Source organism: Saccostrea echinata, unplaced genomic scaffold, assembly GCF_033153115.1.
Source record: "Saccostrea echinata isolate AGI-Se365-2 ecotype Australia unplaced genomic scaffold, CSIRO_AGI_Sech_v1 ptg000033l, whole genome shotgun sequence".
Taxonomy (NCBI): domain Eukaryota; kingdom Metazoa; phylum Mollusca; class Bivalvia; order Ostreida; family Ostreidae; genus Saccostrea; species Saccostrea echinata.
In genome coordinates, this window is record NW_026889782.1 from 34,880,771 (window position 1) to 34,902,100 (window position 21,330).

The 21,330-nt window shown below is 34.0% G+C and overlaps 1 protein-coding gene across 1 annotated transcript; it reads right to left on the minus strand.

Moving 5' to 3' along the window:
* Positions 1 to 696: 696 nt before the first annotated feature.
* On the minus strand, positions 697 to 19,405 carry LOC133198883 (mucin-2-like). The gene is made up of 12 exons (XM_061334820.1): positions 19,172 to 19,405; positions 11,394 to 11,454; positions 10,771 to 10,911; positions 10,083 to 10,382; positions 9,570 to 9,848; positions 9,141 to 9,434; positions 7,269 to 8,303; positions 6,714 to 6,833; positions 4,844 to 4,972; positions 3,606 to 3,710; positions 3,140 to 3,227; positions 697 to 2,079 (listed from the first exon to the last, which is right to left on the minus strand). The coding sequence occupies exons 2-12, from the start codon at positions 11,449 to 11,451 to the stop codon at positions 1,851 to 1,853; spliced, it is 2,778 nt and encodes a 925-aa protein (XP_061190804.1). The 5' UTR covers positions 11,452 to 11,454; positions 19,172 to 19,405; the 3' UTR covers positions 697 to 1,850.
* Positions 19,406 to 21,330: the final 1,925 nt, after the last annotated feature.

A 21,330-nucleotide genomic window follows, 5' to 3' on the forward strand; every position in this document is an offset into this window, starting at 1 on the left:
CATTATATAACGTTTGAGAAGTTGGACCATTCGTTCAAACCCTAGGGTCTTTTGGTCTTTTTTTTATAAAATATTTTTATTTCACTTTCTGTCATGTATACCCCCCCCCCCCAAAGAAAAAATCGGAAAACACCCGAAATGGTCGTTCCATAACAAAAAAAATACCCCACTATATTTCAGAGGGGTATTTTTTGTATGGGATGATTATATTAGATTTTATTCCTATGGTATACATGTACATGACAATTAAGTTTATTAAATATTAGTTATCAAAATAGTCGCGTCCTGGAGTTCTACAAGAGTGGGGGTGGGGAGGTGGGTAGGGAGAAGAGTCTTAGCTGTCCTACTTAAAAAGGTCGTATCATTTTCAAAGATACTCGTGTAAAAACAGAAAATAGATGTTGATCCACTGTTTCCTTTTACACCGTTTAACAGTGAGTTGTACAACTTTGTTAAAATTATTCTATTATTTATACATTTTATACTAATCATTCAAGATACAAGTATTCAAAATACTATGCGAATTTCTCAGATTCTCTTAATAGACTGCAGCTCTGTTGACATGAATTCTTCATGGTCCGACCAAAAAATAAATGGAACCAAGTCTTGCCATTGAAACCAAAATATTATTAACATTTCATAGTAAAATGAATTACTTTTTATTTTTATAATAATAAATATACAATGTATGCCTCTGTAGCGTAATAATTTAAAACAAGAAAAAAATAATGCGTAACCCTTAATATATTAGGTTGTGTACTAACAAATAAGAGATTCATATCAAGTTACATTATATTAAAAGGATTTTGTCTTATAATTGATTATAAGAATATTACATTGGCCAATTCCTGATCAAATTAACATTCTATTACAAACAAAATGAAATATCAAACCCGATTTAATTAACATTCTACTACAACAAAAACAGGCCAAACCCGATCTTAGATCCACAGGTTACTAACACCTACAGACAAACATACAATAAAAGATCATCCCTTGGATGTTAAACAAAATGAGACATGTACAATTTATCTATGGAATTCGTAAAAATAATTTCACCAACATGTAAACATTTCATACCCTGTACTTTTTTCAATAACCTCAGTTAACTCACTCATACGTAATGTAATTCAAAGGTTACATATAAAAAAAATTCTAAATGTCTAAAAGCGGCGGAAATATTATTCTTAACAATATAAAATAAAATGATAAAAGTTATTTCCACATTAAAATGAACACATAAATCTGTAGAAAGTTTGGTCACAACTCTGGACAACAAATAGAGAAACAAAGTACTGAAATATAAGCTTATCATTTTTCTTTTTACTAGGGAGGTCTGTAAACCAAAAAGTACCGTATCTGTTTATGAGACTTTATATCACTACTATTTCCCATTCGTCCCTGGCAACAAATTACGGTTCTCCCTCATGACTGAAGAAAGTCTTTCAGATAAAGTGTCCTGCTTCTTACAGGTAACAATTCTTTTTTTCAAATTTTAGAGGAGACAAAATTTTTTTTGTATATCTAAGACATTTTTCAGGTAACATCAATCCAAATATATTTGGCTTCCATGTCAATTAATAATTTCAATAAGGCCCCTTGTGTTGGAGAAAATATTTAGATAAACCAGTCTTGACTATGACTCTTTCTTCTTCTGATCCTGCAATTTAGCAAGCAAATCACACTTTTCTGTTCATCTCAGATAAAATGTTCCGCAGAGTCAATGTAAGGATATCATCCCATCATTTTGTTTCGTTTGCAGTCCCAACATTCTCCAGGGAAAACCGTACCAAAAAAGATTTTACATGCTCCATTAATCAATAATTACTGTACTCTAACTAACCAGATCGTTAGAGTGTTTTGAGTGACCCTGGGTAGAAATCGCTGTGTTCGTCCAGGGCGTACATTTGTTCTGCATACTGCGTGAAATGGCTACTGCTCCACGTGTTCCAGTCCTCTTTAACATAGTATGGAGGATAGAGGACATTCGGGCGCGGGATTTTGAAATTCCCGCTCTCTGTGTCATCTGATGACGTCATCGACGTGTTCATCATACTTGGGGGATTTTTGTCAATTTTTCTGAAATATCACAACATCACATAAATAAATGAATTGTATCTAGATTTTAAAAGGAGGTGGTTTAATATATGTTTTGTTTTTGGAATGAAACATTAGGTTAAACTGTATAAATCAAATGTTCCTTTAAACGTTGAAAAAAAATACAAGATATACATTGTATAATGTATATTGTCACAATTACTAGTATACTAAAAGATAATTCAAAACAAATATCAGAGATATGCTTATGAACATTTAATACAAAAAAACTGGAGTTCTTAATAATCGTCTCGGATTTGTCAATTGTTTAAAAATTCCTTTTATTCTTAATTTAGCATTAAAGGAGCACTTTTTGCTTAGAAATGTCACAATTTAGGATTGGGAAATATAATTATGAAAGAATACTGAAAATTAGATAATTGAGTTTTGAAACCAGTTTCAGGTTTTAAAATAGATATTTCAGTTCTTTTGTTGAACTATTCTGTAGAAATAAAACATGAATAAAAAGTTCAAGTAACACATATAACGTATATGAGTAGAAACTAATCTAAGTATAAAAGATGACGACTGATCTACAGGACATTTAACTCTATGACTTTAAGAAGCATAATAAGCCAATGCCAACACTCTACTGGACTAGGAATATTCCTATAAATAGAACTAAGAGCACATTCCTGAAATTTACCTAAAAATAGGATAGCATATCTTTGGTTGGCATTGGAATGTTCCGACCAGGGCTGTTAAAATATCAAAGAATAATTGCTTTCTTTTTTATATTCTTACTATAAAACTGATTCGTCACTATAAATTCTAAAGTAAAAGAAAAATGAAATTGTCAAGTATGGGGCGTTAACTTATTCTACAGCTGTAGTATAAACCAAAATTAAGAGCCTAATAGATATAACCTTTATTGATCAAAGTGAAGAAAAATGAGGTTAAAACTGTCTAAAAGACATTGAACATGACCATAATGAAAATTTTCAAATCTTTAATTCTTTTTTACTATACTTGTCGTTAATTTGCTTCCAAATATTGATCAATTTTAACATTTTTATTTTTGAATATAGGATAAACTGCTTACCGCCTTTTTCTCCGTGTAAGAGCTAGAATGATCCCGATAATGTTAATCAACAAGACTAGTCCAGCGGCCGCAGCAATAGCGATACTCTCTAAAACACAAGATATAAACAGTCAAATACATTAAATGTGTATGAAATATTTGAAGTTCTCATTTAAACCCATCATATTTCTTCAATATCCGTATTAAATACATGGAGCGCCGGTCCTTGAAATGAAATTCTGTTCAGCTGGTTCGCATGCTTCTAAGACAGTTGTGTTTTGAGAGACAATACATAATCAGGTCTTGTGGATCAAGCATAGTATACATTTGAAACAAGTCTCCAAGTGTAAATATGTCATTATTGCTCTATTGATACACAATCCCATGTCCCGGTATCTCTCTGGTATAGTTCTATCAATTTCCTATGCATTTATTTTTGTTTCACTGACCCATTCTCCCAAGTTTTTGCAATCATTATATTACTGACCTAGACTCCCCAGGCCCGTTGTTCCTGTGTAACTCTTCTCAGCTGGTTCCCGGCCCCCGTCCTCCGGCAGCAGTGTGGTATTGGTCAAGGTCGTGTTCGGTGTCACTGGAAACAGAATTTAATTAGAATATCAAGGACAAGGATTTCTTTATCAAATTATCGGAAAATGGGTGACTACTTCATAGTTTTACTGATTCAATACCGAAAATCATCACAATTTAATCTTCGAACAAGTTCCAAACAAAATTTGAGCACATGAATAATTCAAGTAACAGTTTTTCTTTCATTGCTTAACTCTACTCAACACGAAACCAGGGGCTTTATCTAGGACAGTATTTGTTCAGAACAAGTACTTTTTAAAAGGGTACAGGACCGGAAAAGGAACTGGAAATCGGGATCTAAAGTAAAACTAAATATAAACAACAAACCTGTCTAAAGATGTTATGTTCATCAATCAGTTTAAAAGGACATTATCTAGATGGATATTTTTTAAAACAATGAGTGGGGACTGATTTAAGTAGAGACTTTACAAAACAAATAATGTACGTGTACGACAAATTAAAAGACAGTACAACTATCTAATAACAATCACAAACATCCTAATTTTAGTTACAGCAAATTAAACTCAGAACTTAACTACAATGCAACATACAAAGGGGCCGCAAAGCACAACTAGTTTTTCAACTACGAAACTACGACTACTGACGTCAGAATTACCGGGCCTGAGAGAATTCGGAATGTGCACCCTGATGTCATTGATGGCGTTAAACAGAATCATTGTGGAGGAGTTAAACATACTGGAAATAATTGTCTCAAAGGTCACGGTCTCCGTGGCGCTGTCAAAGTCATTCTGTACTGTAGAGGAAAAGGCAGACTCATTCCAGAATTGTTGTAGAGAACTCATGTTATCAGACTTAATACCGACTTGTACATTATGTTTTGCTCTTATCATAATATAAATATAAAATAGTTTTTCTTTTTTCCTTCAAATCAATTTTCAACGAGGATGCAATATTCTTTCTTTTTTTAGAGTTCATAGGATGGGGGTGTTTGTGATGATAATTGACAAATACTTTCGTTTTTGTTAATTTTTTATGATAGGCCTAAACCTTCTGTTTTAAATACACACGCATATACACCATCTCTCCCTCTTTACACGATGAAAATTGCTTCAAATATCATAATATCTGCTCTGTAGACTCACGCGATGATAATGATTGCGATGTTTTCATACTTACAACAGCCGGCCGCTGAAGATTCGTCCTCCCTGAGGGGACAATCAACCTCACCATCACACAACCAGGATCCCGGAATACACCGGAAGTTAGAACATTTGTATTCATCCGCAGGACAAACACGGTCCTCGTCTATAATAGTTTGTTATTTGTTAATGAAGGAAAAACACAGTAACATCATTTACATCAATATTTAGCGAAAGTCGAAGACTAAAAAATCTAGCAAAAATGTCTAGCAAAAAAATTATACATCATATCTACTTCCTCTAACACTAACAACTTCCGGTGACCATCTCCTTCTTTATAGAAATAGCTTAACAACTAGAAATACGTAAATAAGAGAAAAATCACAGATGAATTACTTCGCATCTTCCAAAAGTCTATAAATATATCAATAAAATATGGACACATAGTGATAAATATATTACCATCTTAAGTAAAGGGCCGGTCAACATTTATCAATAAGAAGAAGGTACGGTTTTAGCTTTATTGTGCCCTAAAAACGTAATGTTTTCAAAAAGTTTTGAAACTGGCTTAAATATTAGTTGAGTATATGACTGTGAAATATCAGGAAAGAATATGGCATGAAGGAGTACCATTCTGGATATACGATATCATGAATTTGATTCATTTCTCTATTTTAAACAGAAAATGCCTCAAAATGACTCATTTCAAGGTTTATTTTCTTTAAGAAAATAGTGTCCACAGCCGTCGCCCACTTTAATTTTTGGATATGTTGTGTAAAATTCTTTAAAAAATCACATATCTCAAAATCTTTGTGGGCGATGGCTGTGGACAATATTTTCTGAAAGAAAATTCCATTGAAAATTGGTGTCTTCTGCAACTTTTTAAGAAAATACGGGAAATTGCACAAGTTTATGACGTCACAATTAGCATTTAGAAGGTCATGAGAGAAAAATGATTTCTATGATCTTTCTGCATGGAATTTCAATGATTCAGAAAGCACGAGTTTTAATTTTTCACATCACTTTCATTTTTAAGAAAAACACAGGGCAAGAATTGTATTGAAACCGTACCTTGTTCTTTGTATATTCTTACCCTCCCATCCTACTTCGCTACTTTATTTTATGAACGACTCGTCTCCGCCTACTATGACTTGTACACCTGAGGACGAACTACTTACTACATATGGTGGACGACTCGTCTCCGCCCCTCTCTGACTGATATACGGACGGGGACGAGATACTCACTACATACGGTGGACGACTCGTCTCCGCCCCTCTCTGACTGATATACGGACGGGGACGGGATACTCACTACATATGGTGGACGACTCGTCTCCGCCCCTCTCTGACTGATAAACGGACGGGGAGGCTACTTACTACATATGGTGGACCACTCGCCTCCGCCCCTCTCTGACTGATAAACGGATGGGGACGGTATACTTACTACATATTGTTGACGACTCGTCTCCGCCCTCTATGACTGATATGATGATGGGGACGGGATACTTTCTACGTATGGTGGATGACTCATCTCCGCCCCTCTCTGACTGATATACGGATAGGGACGGGATACTTACTACATATTGTTGACGACTCGTCTCCGCCCTCTATGACTGATGCACGGACGGGGACGGGATACTTACTACATATTGTGGTCGACTCGTCTCCGCCCTCTATGACTGATATACGGATAGGGACGGGATACTTACTACATATTGTTGACGACTCGTCTCTGCCCTCTCTGACTGATAAACGGATGGGGACGGTATACTTACTACATATTGTTGACGACTCGTCTCCGCCCTCTATGACTGATATACGGATAGGGACGGTATACTTACTATATATTGTTGACGACTCGTCTCCGCCCTCTATGACTGATAAACGGATAGGGACGGTATACTTACTACATATTGTTGACGACTCGTCTCTACCGTCAGGACAGTTCTTTTCTCCGTCACAGACCCAGTTTGAGGGGATACAGAGGATCTCGGAGCAGATGAAAGAGTGTGACTCACACAGGTAATCTATAAATAGAACAATCTATACATCTATCTACCATAGAATTGATTGCAAAAGGTTAATATATAATTGTGATCTGTAAATACATATAAAAAAAGTCTGATCATTTCATTACCATCATTATGGAAAAGTATCAAACATATAATTTTTAGCCGAAAATGCAATGAGCTGAAAGGTGAACCATCAATATAAACTCACACGGATAAAATGTAACTAGAAGATAACATTAAATAATAGATAATTAAAGCAAGGGCGTCGGAAAAGGAGCGACAGGACCGATCGTCGCTAATAATAAACAAACACAATAAATGAAAATACTGATAGTTAGACAACACATAATACAGAAAACACTGCAGACTTGATAGACAAATACAAATTATCTGAAAGAGGAGAGGTAATTGACAAACAAAACTGTATGATATAAAAGTATTATAACTTACGGTCGTGATCGTGAGGTCCTGGTCCAAAGGGAAAATGTGAAGAATTTTTATGTATTGTTTTGAGGGTACTACCTAGAGTAGTATTCTCCTCTAAGAACCCATTCTCTGTAGAAGGGATCTTCTCTTCTGTGGTAGAAACTGCTGATTTATTTGATTCGGGTGAGACAACAGATGATGATTCAATTTGAGGCGTAGAGGATTTATCTACTTCATAGGAACTGACTGAGGACGTTGTAGCTTTTGAAGTATTGGTCACGGATATAGAATCATCTCTGGAAGGTATGAAGGGGCCGGAGTCACCTTTTGCAGGTATTTCAGTTGTAGAGGAACTTTTTGTTTCAAACGACAAAGATTCCTTTCTCGTAGTGCTATATGACTTTATTAACTGACCGGTCGTTTCCTCTGTTGGTGATTTCGTCCGTATTGTTGTTTCTTTGGATGGCGTTGATTTCCTTGTAGTTGTTCCTGATAACGTTGTTGATACGTCACTTGTTGGTCTGAATGTCTGGCTTTGTCCGGATTCAAATGTAGTTGTCTCCATCAGACGAGGGTCAACCGTAGGTTTAATTGTCATAAAAGCTGCAGAGGTGATCTCAGTAGTTTTCAAATTAGCTACAGTTGAAACAGAATCAATTTTTGTTTCGGTCACAATAGAAGATGTCTTAATTGATAATGTTGTTGTAAGGGATTTATTTGATGATGTAGAGGAGATGACTGGAGTTGTAGTTGTATTCTGTGTAGAAGATCCAATGGGAATATCTGAAGATGCTGTAGATCCTTGCTTTACCGTTGACACCGGTGACACTGACGGTGAGGCCGTGGAACTCGGCATCACTGGTGTTAAGCCGGAACTTGTTGCTTTTGTACGTCCCTTCAGCGTGTTTTGACCTAGTTCTGACATTGTAGGTGAGGTTGACATTGGCTTTGATGTTGAGGTTGTTGGCTCTGTTGTTACAGGGTCCGTGTGTTTGTCTGCGTTGTCTTTTGTTTCTTGTGCTGCTGTTGGTTTCGTAACCTCCATGCCTTTACAAGTATCTACACAAAATGTACAATTAAACTATTATACATGGTTATCTTTAAACAGACGTTGTTTGAAAGGATATATTATTTCAATCTAAAATAAGATGCTGTACCAGAGGTTATAACATAGCTGTATTTTTTCTATAGATTCCTTTAAACATCATAAAATAGCGTAATAATAATGTTTATGCTAAGGAAGTAGTCCAAAACAAGAAATTTCTGTAATTATCCGAATAATTTGAAGACCAAACTTTTAAGATGCATCAGGTTTTTTTTATCCCCAAGAAGAATTTATATTTTAATATGCCCACATAATCAAAGATTTGGGCATAGAGAGTGTAGTCTGTCTGTCTATTTTATTCTTGCCCATTACTTTTGATTTGTTGGTGCTAGGGCTTTCATATATAACATGTGATCTCTGGGAATCAACGTTTTGACTTCATCTAATACCTTGATCTTGGAGTTTGACCTACATTTGAAGAAAAAAGTTTTACTTCGGCTACACCTTTTGAATGGTTACTTATACTAAGGGCTTTCATATTTCACAAATACATTCCTTGTGACCAGACAATTAGTACCACTACATTCATATTTGACCTTATGAAATTGACCTTGAAGTATGACCTTCTTTTAGAAAAATTTTAACCTTGGCCATATTTTCTGAATGTGTTTTACTAGGGCTCTGTTTTATTTCACAAGTATATGCCTTGTAACAAATCCTTCTATGTGTATCAACATTTAGGACCTTGACCTTGGAGTTTGACCTACATTAAAAAAAATTATCTTTAGCCTTGAGCTGCCAGTAGTGTTTCGCAAACACATGTTGTTTATAATTGCAATATGTATAAATACCTAATGACGTGTCGTTTTTGGCACATTGCCAGATATTGGTTGGGTCTATCCAGAACTCCTCGGCCGTTATCGCTCTGTACTCCCCTACACACTGACAGGATCCGCCCACGCATTTGGCCGGGTACTCACACTCGTCAGTACTACATTCCTCTCCCACGAAACTGATATCCGGCAATTTACATCGTCCGTCTGAGGAGGGGACGAAGACATCTAGACATCGACAGACGCCGTCACAGAAAGCAAACGGTGATATACAACTTGTATTGGTGTTACAGGGCTCGCCGATTTTGGAGGCTACGGAAAAATAGATAAAGGTATAGACTATAATAGTAACATAATAGGATTTTACCAAATAAAGGACATATATCATTAAAAAAAATGCAGTAAAATATGCTTTAAAATACAAAAAAAAATTATGTTTTTATTTACCTTTTACACAAGAAGATCTGTCCGGAGTCGCCATGAATCCCTCATCACACAAACAGCTATAGCCTTTACAACCCCTTGGACGACACTGTGCATGCGCTGGACATTGTTCGGGCTGAGTACACGTTTCGTATATTTTTGTGTCAGTAATCATGGGAACAGTATTGGTTAGAGAAGCTGGTAGACCAGGATTCATGGTGGAAACTGAAAGCGAGGTTGTGGAGGGAACTGGTGTAGTTACCAGGCCCTCTGGGATTTCTATTTGTGTTCCATTGCATAAATCTATGTAAAATAAGAAAGAGGTGCATGTGCATGGAATAATGACAGTTTGTCAATTCAAGCAATTCTTTTAATACAAACATTGTATGTAGTAAGAAAAATTCATTTATATAAAATATTTCACTACCATCAAAGTGGGTTTGTATTTCAGGGAAAGGTTGCATATATTATCGGGGATGTGACACAATTCAGAACGAGACTTCACTGGTGTTTAGAAAATCTTAAGACATTACATACGGACTGAGAAGTCTTTATCAATGCATGTATCAGTATTCATGGGGTCGATCCAGAACTCCTCATTCGTCAGTCGCCGCAGGTGCCCGGGACAGACACATGTGCCCCCCTGACAGACTGTCCCTCCGGTACACTCCATGTTCTGACAGGACTCCTCCAGGACGCTGTACGCGGGGTCCTTACAGCGACCGTCCGGCGTGACGTCCATCAGGTCGTTACAACGACAAGCGTTATCTTCACACAGAGCAAAGTGGGACAAACATTTACTGGCCGTAGCGTTACAGGAGTATCCAATACGCCGGGCTGAACAAGAAACACATAAATGGTTATTGTGTAATGGAAGTCTTTGATAGAATTGTCGGGAATGTGCTGTCATATTTTCATCTTTGAAATGAAAAAGGTGAAAATTTAAAAGAATTTTCAAGAATGTGCAGTTACTCTGCGCCATAATTTGCACATTAACATGTTTGCAATATAAAAATATATTATGAAATGTTTGCAATATAGCAAAATGAATATGCATGCAATATTGCAATGTTATTTATAATATGCTTACAATATTCCAATAATACCTAATGAGATACATATATTTGCAATATTAAAATACGTGTACATTTATTACATATTGATGTAGTTAAAAGAATTGCGTGTTTTATCTTGTGAGTATGTATATATGTACAGTCATATGTACCTGGTAAACAACTTGATTTTTCGTCATTGGAAACGAAATTGACGTCACAGCGACACGTGTAACCGTCGCAACCTGAAGGGCGACATCTAGCGTTGAGTGGACACTGTTGGTGATTCGTACATTTTTCGTAGATTGACACAGCTGTAAAATTGTGGATAAAATTAGAATGAAAGATTACTCCTGGTTAAGCTGTAACCTCTATCCTTTGTGTTTGTTTAACCCTGCCCTCTTTCCCAAAACTGGATAATATGGGTTTCCCTCTGAATGTTGATTTGACGATTTAAACAGAAAGAGTCACAAATATGACAGTGCAAATGACACGATTCTTAAAGAAAATATATCCTGTATAGGTATACGATATTAAATGATATTCTTAAACAAACATGTAGTTTGAGCTATTACGTTATAGTGCTTCAAACCTATTCCCCATCACTAGTAAAACAATCAAACAAAATTGTGAGAGCCAAAACATTGAAAGTTAAAACATCATATGTATAGTTTGTGTTATTGTGTCTTGATAAAATTCTGCAGAAGTTCTTGAATTCGCTGAAAAAAAAGTATCCGTTATATTAAGGATTGATATAATTGTGGTCCACTTTATCAGAGAAAGGAAAGGCACTGACCAGTGGTGACCGCCAGACAGCTATAGATCACAAGGAATACAGGGACAATTTGTGTCATCACCTGAAAAAGAAAACAACCATTAATAACTGATAAAAAGGGGTAATGTCGTAGGTGTTGTTATTTGTGAAGAGAAAGCTTGAATTTAAGCAGTAGCGATTAAATCTGTCTGTGCCACTATTTTAAAATATATCACGAGACTTAAATATGGTATAAATTGTGATATAACTGAAAGAAAGATAAATTAATAAAAGAATGGAATTTGTTCAGTTTATGGATAAATAACACAACTTTTTCTTCCAAAAGTCGTCTATCTTTGCTTGAATAGCTGCCTCTCTCACTAAAGACGTGATATCTGTCTAGTTAAACAACTTTGTTATAGTTAGTTTTAAATTCTATGAATTCTAAAACTTTAATGTAACCACTTTATAGTTATCAAAGCTACAGAATGTGGTCAAAAATGGGAGATTGTAATTGTACAGTTCAATATAATTCTTGAAAAAAGTTTTAAAAAAATTATAAAGTTTTGTTACCAAAAAGTTTCTGGGAACGTTTTCAAGTGTTTATTATTATTTTTTTTTTAGTTTACAATTTAAATTTCCTAATTAAATATTATCGAAAAAAATACCAATGAAACTCTTCTGTGTTGGAGATAAGAAAATATGTTAGACTAACACATTTGATGTCTCTTTAATGTGTCCGAGATAGAATACAAGAAAACATTGATGTAACCATCAATTGTCGCCCGGGAAATAAATAAAGTAAACAAATGCAATGGAAATGAGTCTTTATCATCAAACCGCTTCGATATGTGTGAAAAAGGCATGCGTCTAAATGATGGAGACGATAGTCGAGAATATTTTGAAAACTTATAGTCGGATGAAAATCGAACAAAACCGATACCCTTTTCAACTTTATCAATTCCTCAAGTAAATGTTGGCTGCATAAAATATAATTTGAAACCAGACACATGCATCACCTATTTTCAAAAATATCTTTCACATTAAGAATATAAAACACGAACTGTGCAAAGTACATTTTTACGTTTTTATGCGATAAGTAAAATTCGATGTTCTAAAAAAAGGGACCTGTCGTTTTTTCGATAGTAAATGATAAGCAACTTTATATATTAAATATGAAAAACATATATATTTTTACAGATTCACTTTATGGAAGTAAATATATTGTGTATCTCGTAATTTATAAAGGGAAAGAACATTCTGATTAACAATCTTTTTAATGTTTAGAAAACCTTCAATTCTGAATAACTTCTCCCACCTCAATCCCCATATACCAACACTTAAACTTATATGTATAGAGCAGCCCGGTCCTCCGGGCTGCAATAAATGATACTTAAAGTGAGATACATAACAGTCAAATTATCCAGTAGCTGGATATAATGTACATTAGTAGGGGTTCGGTTTTTGCGATGCGTACTTAATTTTTAAAGTATTGAGAACACTGTTGTAGTTCTACAATATTATTCTAACATAGGAGACGACATGTTTTACATATTGCTTTTAATTTAATAAATATGGAACTCTTGTAATGAAAACGTAACAGAGAGCATTGACCTTTTCCAGAGGTATTGCAAAATATATTTTTCAATTATAAATTAAAATGCATACTGACGTATTATTATTGTCTAAATGAAATTGTGCATTTGTTTTGAAAACATTTTCCCTTTTTTAAGCTGAGACCGTACTGTTGACATCTTACAAGGACACACTGTAGACGTCCCTCCAACCTGACGTATTTTTTTCCTTCCAGCATTTTCTTTTTTATATATAAGATTGCGGTTTATGATTGACAGGCTCTTGCAGAAACTGTTCTTATGTAACAAGTTCTGTTAGTAAATAGCCTGAAGTGTGAATTCATAATTAAAAAACTATGTTATGACATATATTGAATAACGCCTTTCCTACGCAAATGTTTAATTTACAATTGAGTGGAAGTATGGCCAATGCTAATTAAGGGATGTTTTTAAAGACATGATTGCAAACACTTAAATAAAATAAGTTAATTTTTTTATTTAAATCATTATTAAATAAAATTCTGAACTCCAGTCATACAGGCTCAACTGATTACAGTAAAAATTGTTTAAAACCAAAATGAATATATCGAAATTACTGATACAGCCAAGTTTTTGTTTTAAGATTTTTACAATTCCTTGTAAACTTTTACTGTTATAACGAACTCTTGTGAAACAAATTTACAGATATAAATGACTGATTTGGTGTTGCAAAGAGGATAAAAATAACAAAATTTACATCTTTTATAAGGAATTTTTAAAACACAAAATGTAAGAATTTTGGAAGAATGATGTTTGAAATTCAATTAATCAGAAAAAAATTACTACCCCAAGGTAAGTTTTGAATCTAAAATACTTCTAGAACATATTCCGTGATCATAAGCAAACGTTTACTAATTACTATTCATATTTTTAACCGATTCTTTATACGGATATAACGGAAATAGCGAAGTAAATTCGTAGGTTCACAGATAAGTTTTATTTCCCTGAGTGTGAACATTGTGTGATTTAAAAGGTGAAGATAACGAACAGTGGTCAATCTCATACATCCAGTAAACAAAACAAATCATGAACGTGGCAACAACACGGACTCCTGGATACTCCAGAGATGGGATCAGGTGCTTAGGAGGAGTAAGCATCCCCTGTCGGCCGGTCACGCCCGCTGTAAGCCCTATGTACTGATCGGGTATACGGAGTACTTTGTAATCAAAATTAGTCAAAAGATGTGACCTAACGAATTGTATGAAATATGACAGACAAAATACGACCCCAAAAATAGGTTACGGTGCTAGGACGTATTTACAATCAAGGTCATTATAGAGACTGTAGAATTTGCGAAAAGCTATCTTTAAACGTAATAGTTAAATTCTTGTAACATCAATTAGTTTATCAGTAGCTTGCCTTGGTTTAAAAATCGTATTCAGAGCATGCTATTGCGTATCGAATCAGTTGGGAGACGTTGACACAATATGCAGGTGATGTTAAAATATTGCTACATATTTATGAGAAGGCTGAAGTGATCCCCTTTGTCATACAGTTTAGTTATTACAAGTAGTTAGTCATTTTTATCTATAGTCAGTAAATCGTCCTAAGATGAATCAGATTTTGCAGACTCAGTGTCTTTTATTTCGAGTTCACTGTGATATATCGAGTCGACATATACATGGAAGTAACTATTATCGTCTTCTGTATACCTAAATGTTGAATTGAAGGCCACAACAAAAGTTTTCTTCTTCTCATGAAGAAGTGTTTGAATAAATTCTACTTCATAGAAATATATACGAGTTCGCGTAAAACCGGACCACAATGAGTGCCTATATGAATTAAACAGATTGTTGGAAGACTTGGTCTCCATAGACTATCTAGATATTGTCAATAAGGAAGTTCAGAATCTTTTTTAATATCGACTTCAGAGTACTTAAATGAAGCATTGTATCAATACACCTCTAAACGATAACACGCATTATGATCGGGTTTGGTCTTCATTTATTAAAATCACCATTCCTCATTTCATGAAATATAAAACCACAAACAAAAATACAATTAAAACTATATTATATAGACAATTAAGGGATTGTTGTGCCCTATAAAAGGATCAGATTCACAGATATAAAAAAAAAACAACATTTCACTATAAAAATATTACAAAAATGCACAAACAATTTAAACTTAAATTTTTTTCGCGGTAAATCGTCCTTTTTGATGAAAGTTCAGAAAAAGTTTAGAATGACACATAACCCTTTATCAATCTCAATAGAATCATTTAGCTGACACTTAACAAGAAAGTACATGTGTATTTAAACAATAAACATTGAAATCTCGCTTTAATCTCGTGACCTAGGTCACACCAAGCGTCCATCACGCTGATTAATGAGTCCGATCTATCAAAAGGGAGGCAACTCATCAGTTGGAGGTTTTGTGTCTATTTAGGATCATACTAATTGTACTGAGTTTACTACTGTTAAGCACACGAAAAAGATTCTTTCTCTTTCAGATTAAATTAGATATTTTTATTTGCTGCTTCACTACATTTCTTTTGATTGTTCACGTCATTTACTTTGTAAATATCTTGATAACCTTAAATCTATTCTTGTAGGTAATTAATTCCAGATAGATCTTTTTAAAATTCTGCTTATTCATAAATAATGTCATGCATGCGCGGATGGGGGGAGGCTGTCGGGGGTCTGGACCCTCCTTCCCTAGAATTTAAGAGTTATTAAATTTCTAAAATAAGGAAAAAAATATCTTGCACCATTTCCGAGTCTCACATTTGTTAGCGCTCGTGTGGACAAACCCTGAGAGAAAAAAAAATCTGGATCCGCGTCTGTCATGGAGTAATTCAATCTAATACTCTCGAATTATTTGAAATGTGCTGACATTTCACTTTATTCAAGAGTGTTTCTCAGTGGTAAGTGATTTTTTTCAGTATGGTAAAAATATATACGTTAAGACTGAACAATTATGAAAGAAGTCATTCCAAATTTAGCTTTGTGTTGAAAAAGGAAAAGATTAAAGATTTCGTTTAATTAGTCTGGGCCTGTCGAGAAACCAGTCGAGATAGGCCTTATACTATAGGCAATATTTTGCATTAGGCAGGTATTCTCAATTTACATATGTACATGTGTATTTCAATTTATTTTCGTAATTAACTTCTAACAAACGGATCATCTCTAAGTGATATATAAAACAGAATATTCCAAACTCCCAAGCCTCCCTCCTCTAAATTCATTAATGGGAGCGAATATGGAAAATTGTATATAACAAATGTAGCCCCGAACAATATACAACACGGTTTTGAGCCCATTCAATTAGCTAAGACGATCGGAATACTTTCATCATCTGTGTTATTTGTGGCTCAAAGCTATTTTATTTGCGTTCGTTATTGTTTTTCTTTGCCCTTTCGCTGCTTACCGCCATTAAATATGGCGATCCAGTTATTGCATTGGAGGACCATATATAGTTAAGCACGGCAAGCTAGCGTTCTCTGTGAATGACCCCATCTGATTCAGGTTAAGGACAAGGAAGTGATGGAATACAGATGACCACTGCAGACATTTACTACTGGGCGGGGTCCAGGGCCCTGTCGTGAATATCCGGTCACACATATACATATAGCACTTTATTTACACTCAGTTTGTATATATGTCTTATTGTCTCTGTTTTCATAGCTAAGCAGTCATATAAACCTTACATCTTAGAATAAAAAAAATGTATAGGAAGGCAGAAGTGGGAGGGGGGAAGGGGGTCAAACATCTTTGTTGAGATTATTTAATTACTGGGAAATGAAAAATTGTTACAGAACTATTAGAGATATACCTATGGTGTACATTTCTGTAAGTACGTAAATGCTGTACATCGTTCATTTTTTATTTCAATTCAATTTTAAATTCATTTTTTCTCACATTCATGATTGGATTGCATATAACAACAGAGAGAAAATACGTCAGGTAGAATGTCAAGAAAAGAACGGGAGGGAAGAATATACAATCTGTACCAACCATTAAAGGTGGTCCTCTTATCAGTTATATTTGATATATATTCTGTAATGAATTTACTAAGGTTATTCATGACAGATAACTTTTTTATGAAAGTGAATTAAAAAAAACTTAAAAGCACTGTTCGTCCTACATGTATAACTATATGGTGCGAACTTTTTTCTACATAGACAATCGTGTTGAAAACATGAATGACTGCACATCTATTGAGCAGTTTCTTTTTTTAAAAGGGGGGGGGGTTAGTTATTTATTCAATAACAAAATAAACTAAATTCTTCTAAATATTGAAGACCATCTTATCTAAATGTACAAAAAATTGTTAATAATTTCCTGATTTCGAATTCAAATTGATTTTAAACTTTGAAAGAATTAATTCAAGATATATAAATATAAAACACAGGGACATCCCAAAGGAATTATCGCTATTATTTAACAGTGCCCTCTTTTTTTACTGCATATTTTGGGTTTAAGGACATACGCAACGTAGTTTGAACTTGATTTTTTCGTGGGAGTTGAAGAGTTCCAATACTTAAAGGAACTGTGTGCTATATTTTAATGTCTATATATGCTATTGTACACTTCTTCTAAAACAAGTTTGGATAAACAAAACAACTAGCATATATGTTTAGTAATTATTGTATTTTTTTTCTTTGAATTATACAAGAATTTTCATCAATTGATATTTTTTCAAAACCCCTGGTAATGCATGCAGATTTTTTGTCTACGAACATCTGATGGCACTATAGTCTTAAATTAAGAATATTTTGAAAAATTATCAGTAGGTAAGGTACGTTGCGTATGTCCTTAATCTCTTTAAGTGACAGATTGGGCGTTATATTACACGATACTGTTGATAGATTCTCCATCATTTTTAACTCTATGAATGCACAATTCTTGAAACATTGTCGCTTGAAAAAAAAAAAACGGAATAAGTTGGCTTAAGTAAGGAAAAGCAAAAGGCAAATTAAAATTCTAATGCGCAGTATAAATAAAAAGAATTGGAAATAATAAACGAATATTGTATAAAACCATACGACAACGGGGGGGGGGGGGGGAGGAGGGGAGGAGCATATACAGACCATATAAATTGACATGTTAAATCAGCATATATTGATTTATAGCATCTATGATAAAGTAAATCAATATCAATTTAACAAATACTGGTAAACAATCTCCCTATTTCATTATAATTTAGATATTTTTAAAATACAATTTATTTCTACCCTCTCGTTTAAAATTAAATTATTATATTAAATTATTATATGTTTTATCAAGGGAACGCCGTGTTTGATAAAATAGCTAGTCATCTGGTACGCATATGTGCATTTATTTCATTTTTTGAAAACTTCACTTTTTAAGAAAGTAAAAATTAGTACACATTCAATCTTGCTTATAGGTCTCCAAACCTCAAATTATTGCTCAGAATTCAGAATATTTACAAGATATACAGATTTACAAAAATCCAACCACATAGATTTTGTTTTCTTCATCACCATTCCAGAACAGTTATGGACGTCAACACTACTTTATATATTAAAAGCAATGCTGAAATTGTGAAAAAAAAAATTTAAAAAATAAAAGTGTAAATAAGCTCAAATTCAACAATGATTGATCTGGGAGGCTTGATTTAGAAAAAAATAGATCCCCCATTTCTTTTCCAAAGAAAAGAATATAACGTATTGGGAAAACGGTTGTCTCGCAGTTAAATAGCGAGATACTATATTATAGACGGATCTAAAAAGGACAGATATATAATAGTATTCTGTGTCAGTCTGGACGTATGAGATCTATAATGGTGACCGTTAGATTATGGACAAAGTCATTAATTAAACGTAGGGCTACTTAACAGCAGGAAAAACTCGTGTAGCAGGTGCGCGGTGTGTACATACAGTATATACACATGTATGTGGTTGTCTCTCTAGAGCAGTGACAGTCATTGACAATTTATCTCTTACTGTTGTGATCTGAATAAATCCTTATAAAACAGATTTTAGTTATATACGATGGTATCTGCTATTCATCAAAAGTTTGGAAAAAGTTATTTATATCTACATTAAGCCTGTGCAACCATTAATCCCGTCATTAAAGTCAAAATTAAAACCTATCCCCTGGTACAGATCTTTGATTTTAAAGAAAATTCCATCATTAGAATCAAAACTTACACATATCCGATTCCTTAACCTCAATAAATAAAACATGCGGTTTATCATGTTGTTCCCGTTTAAAACAGCGAAACAATAAAGAAAAAACTTACAATTGCTAGATCCTCCGCTTGATTACTCCGTAAAGTAAAAGAAGAATTCTTCTCAGATCCGCCACTTTGTTAATAATTAGTGAAATAAAATTAATATTCTCCTCAGTTCAGCCGCTTTTAAAATCACAGATAATGTATTTCCTTCAGATCATGTTTATTTCTCGATATACTTATCGCAAATCATAACATAACTTCAACGTTTTTATCAAACACATTGCAAATTCACATTCGCAAAATTAGATTGTGACTTTTTTTTTTCAAATATCACATTTTTTTTTTTTCTCAATCAAAATTCAAAAATTGCGAGAGGTTTGTAGAATTTTGAAAAAAAGAAAAATATATATATATTTCCACCAGAAATTTCAAATTTCTTCCGGCAGCGAAGAATGTAAATGAACATGCATCAGAATTGTAGCGCAGTTGTGTACAAAACGAAAGGGACAATACACAATGCACAGGTAAAACAAAGGTGTAAATCACACCTTTAAGGGGAGCTGTCAATCAATGTGTCAGAATCGATAGGTCGACAATAGCTAGAGGTGACGTAAGACATAGAAAGGGCGACAAGACAGGCCTAATTAACCAATACAACACACACAAAAACTCTTTTTTCACTTTTTGTCATTGCATATTTTCGCAGTGTTTAAGTGGCAATGTTCATAAATTTTTGCATTTTTTGACAGTGTGATTTTGAAACTGAAAAAAAAAATTGTGATTGAAGTGAGTTAAAAATAACTCCTTGGGGAGAGTATTTAACATTAGTATCGACGTGTTTAATATACATTTAAGGAACATATTGCAGGCCCGTAACAAAGATTTGAAAAACGGGGGGGGGGGGGGGGGGCTCTATTTCTTTAACCTTTTGGTACATAGATTTCTTTAACCTTTTGGTACTTTTTTTTAATTTCAAATGCTGTGTTTGACCTTACAGCCACAAAACGTAGGGAGGGGGGGGGCATTTAAATAAAAATATACAGATTAAAACTTCAGCAAAAGACTATACTTGGAAAAAAAAAAGCCTTTGTTGTGTGATATTCCTGAAACGATTTCTGAGAAGCGTAAACTGTATAACTGTTTATAGGCGTATAGGAGCGCGATATTTATATAGAGGAGACTGAACACGCAATATGATAATTCATAAAACAGAGTGAACAGGCTCTGCCATAAAGCGGGTGGGGGGCGCCGTGTCTTGGTTTATATGTTATAAATATTTTTCATTGTCCTCATGTTCCATATATTTTAGATGGTTTTGAGTGAATAAATGAACTTGAACTTGGTGCTAACACAGGAGCTTATTGTTTACAAAGAATTCAAGTTCCCCGGATTTACCTACATGACGACACAAATTTACAAAAATCAAAAAGAAGCCTCTATATTAATAATTTAATTCTTTTCACGCGAGAATATTGATGCCAAGTATATATTATTTTTTTTTTTATAAAATATTTTTATGAAATTTTGTTAAGAGACTGATTTAGTACACGGATTCAATTTATCGATATGATAACTTGACCTTTGTTTTCTGTTTCTTGTTAATTTCTCCTCTTGAAATAAAATACACCCCAGAGTCTGCCTCATCTGTTTCATATTTGGATGTTTTACCGACTGTAAGGGCTAATTAAAGATTAACTGTATGACAAACGAGATGTAAGACTTCAGTTTTTCCTTCGACTTAATATCTTTATTAAGCTTAAGGCCATTCCAATTTTTTTCTCTGTTTAGCGTCCACCCATCTTTCAAAAACCTACCATCTATTCGTAAAACAACACACAAAGCAAAAAATAAAACACAGACTTAATAATCATACAAATGACGTCATTCAAAGGATTTAATTTCATTAACCTATTTTTCCGTAGAAAGATCTATTCTTTAGCAAAATCAAGGTATTAAATGCTTAAAATATACCTAATATGACATATTGTAGACAAATATTTAGAGAAATTGACAGAATTCAAAGACTTCGACCTGAGTAATCAATTTCAGGACTCTTGATTTTGTTTGTTTTTTCTGACATGGGGTGTCAAAAACCAAGGCGCACGCGGACGCTAAACATAGAAAAAAAACTTGGAATGGCCTAATGTAGTAATATTCCAATATCGCCTGCATTTACTTCTCGCAATTTTTTTTTATACTCAAGACCATGCTCAATTTGAAACCGA

Coding starts and splice junctions, on each gene's coding strand:
- LOC133198883 (XM_061334820.1), bottom strand. CDS start 11,451: ATGACACAAATTGTCCCTGTATTCCTTGTGATCTATAGCTGTCTGGCG. Junction 9,435..9,569: donor CAGATCTTCTTGTGTAAAAG/GTAAATAAAAAC, acceptor ATTTTTCCGTAG/CCTCCAAAATCGGCGAGCCC. Junction 3,711..4,843: donor ATCTTCAGCGGCCGGCTGTT/GTAAGTATGAAA, acceptor TTCTGTTTCCAG/TGACACCGAACACGACCTTG.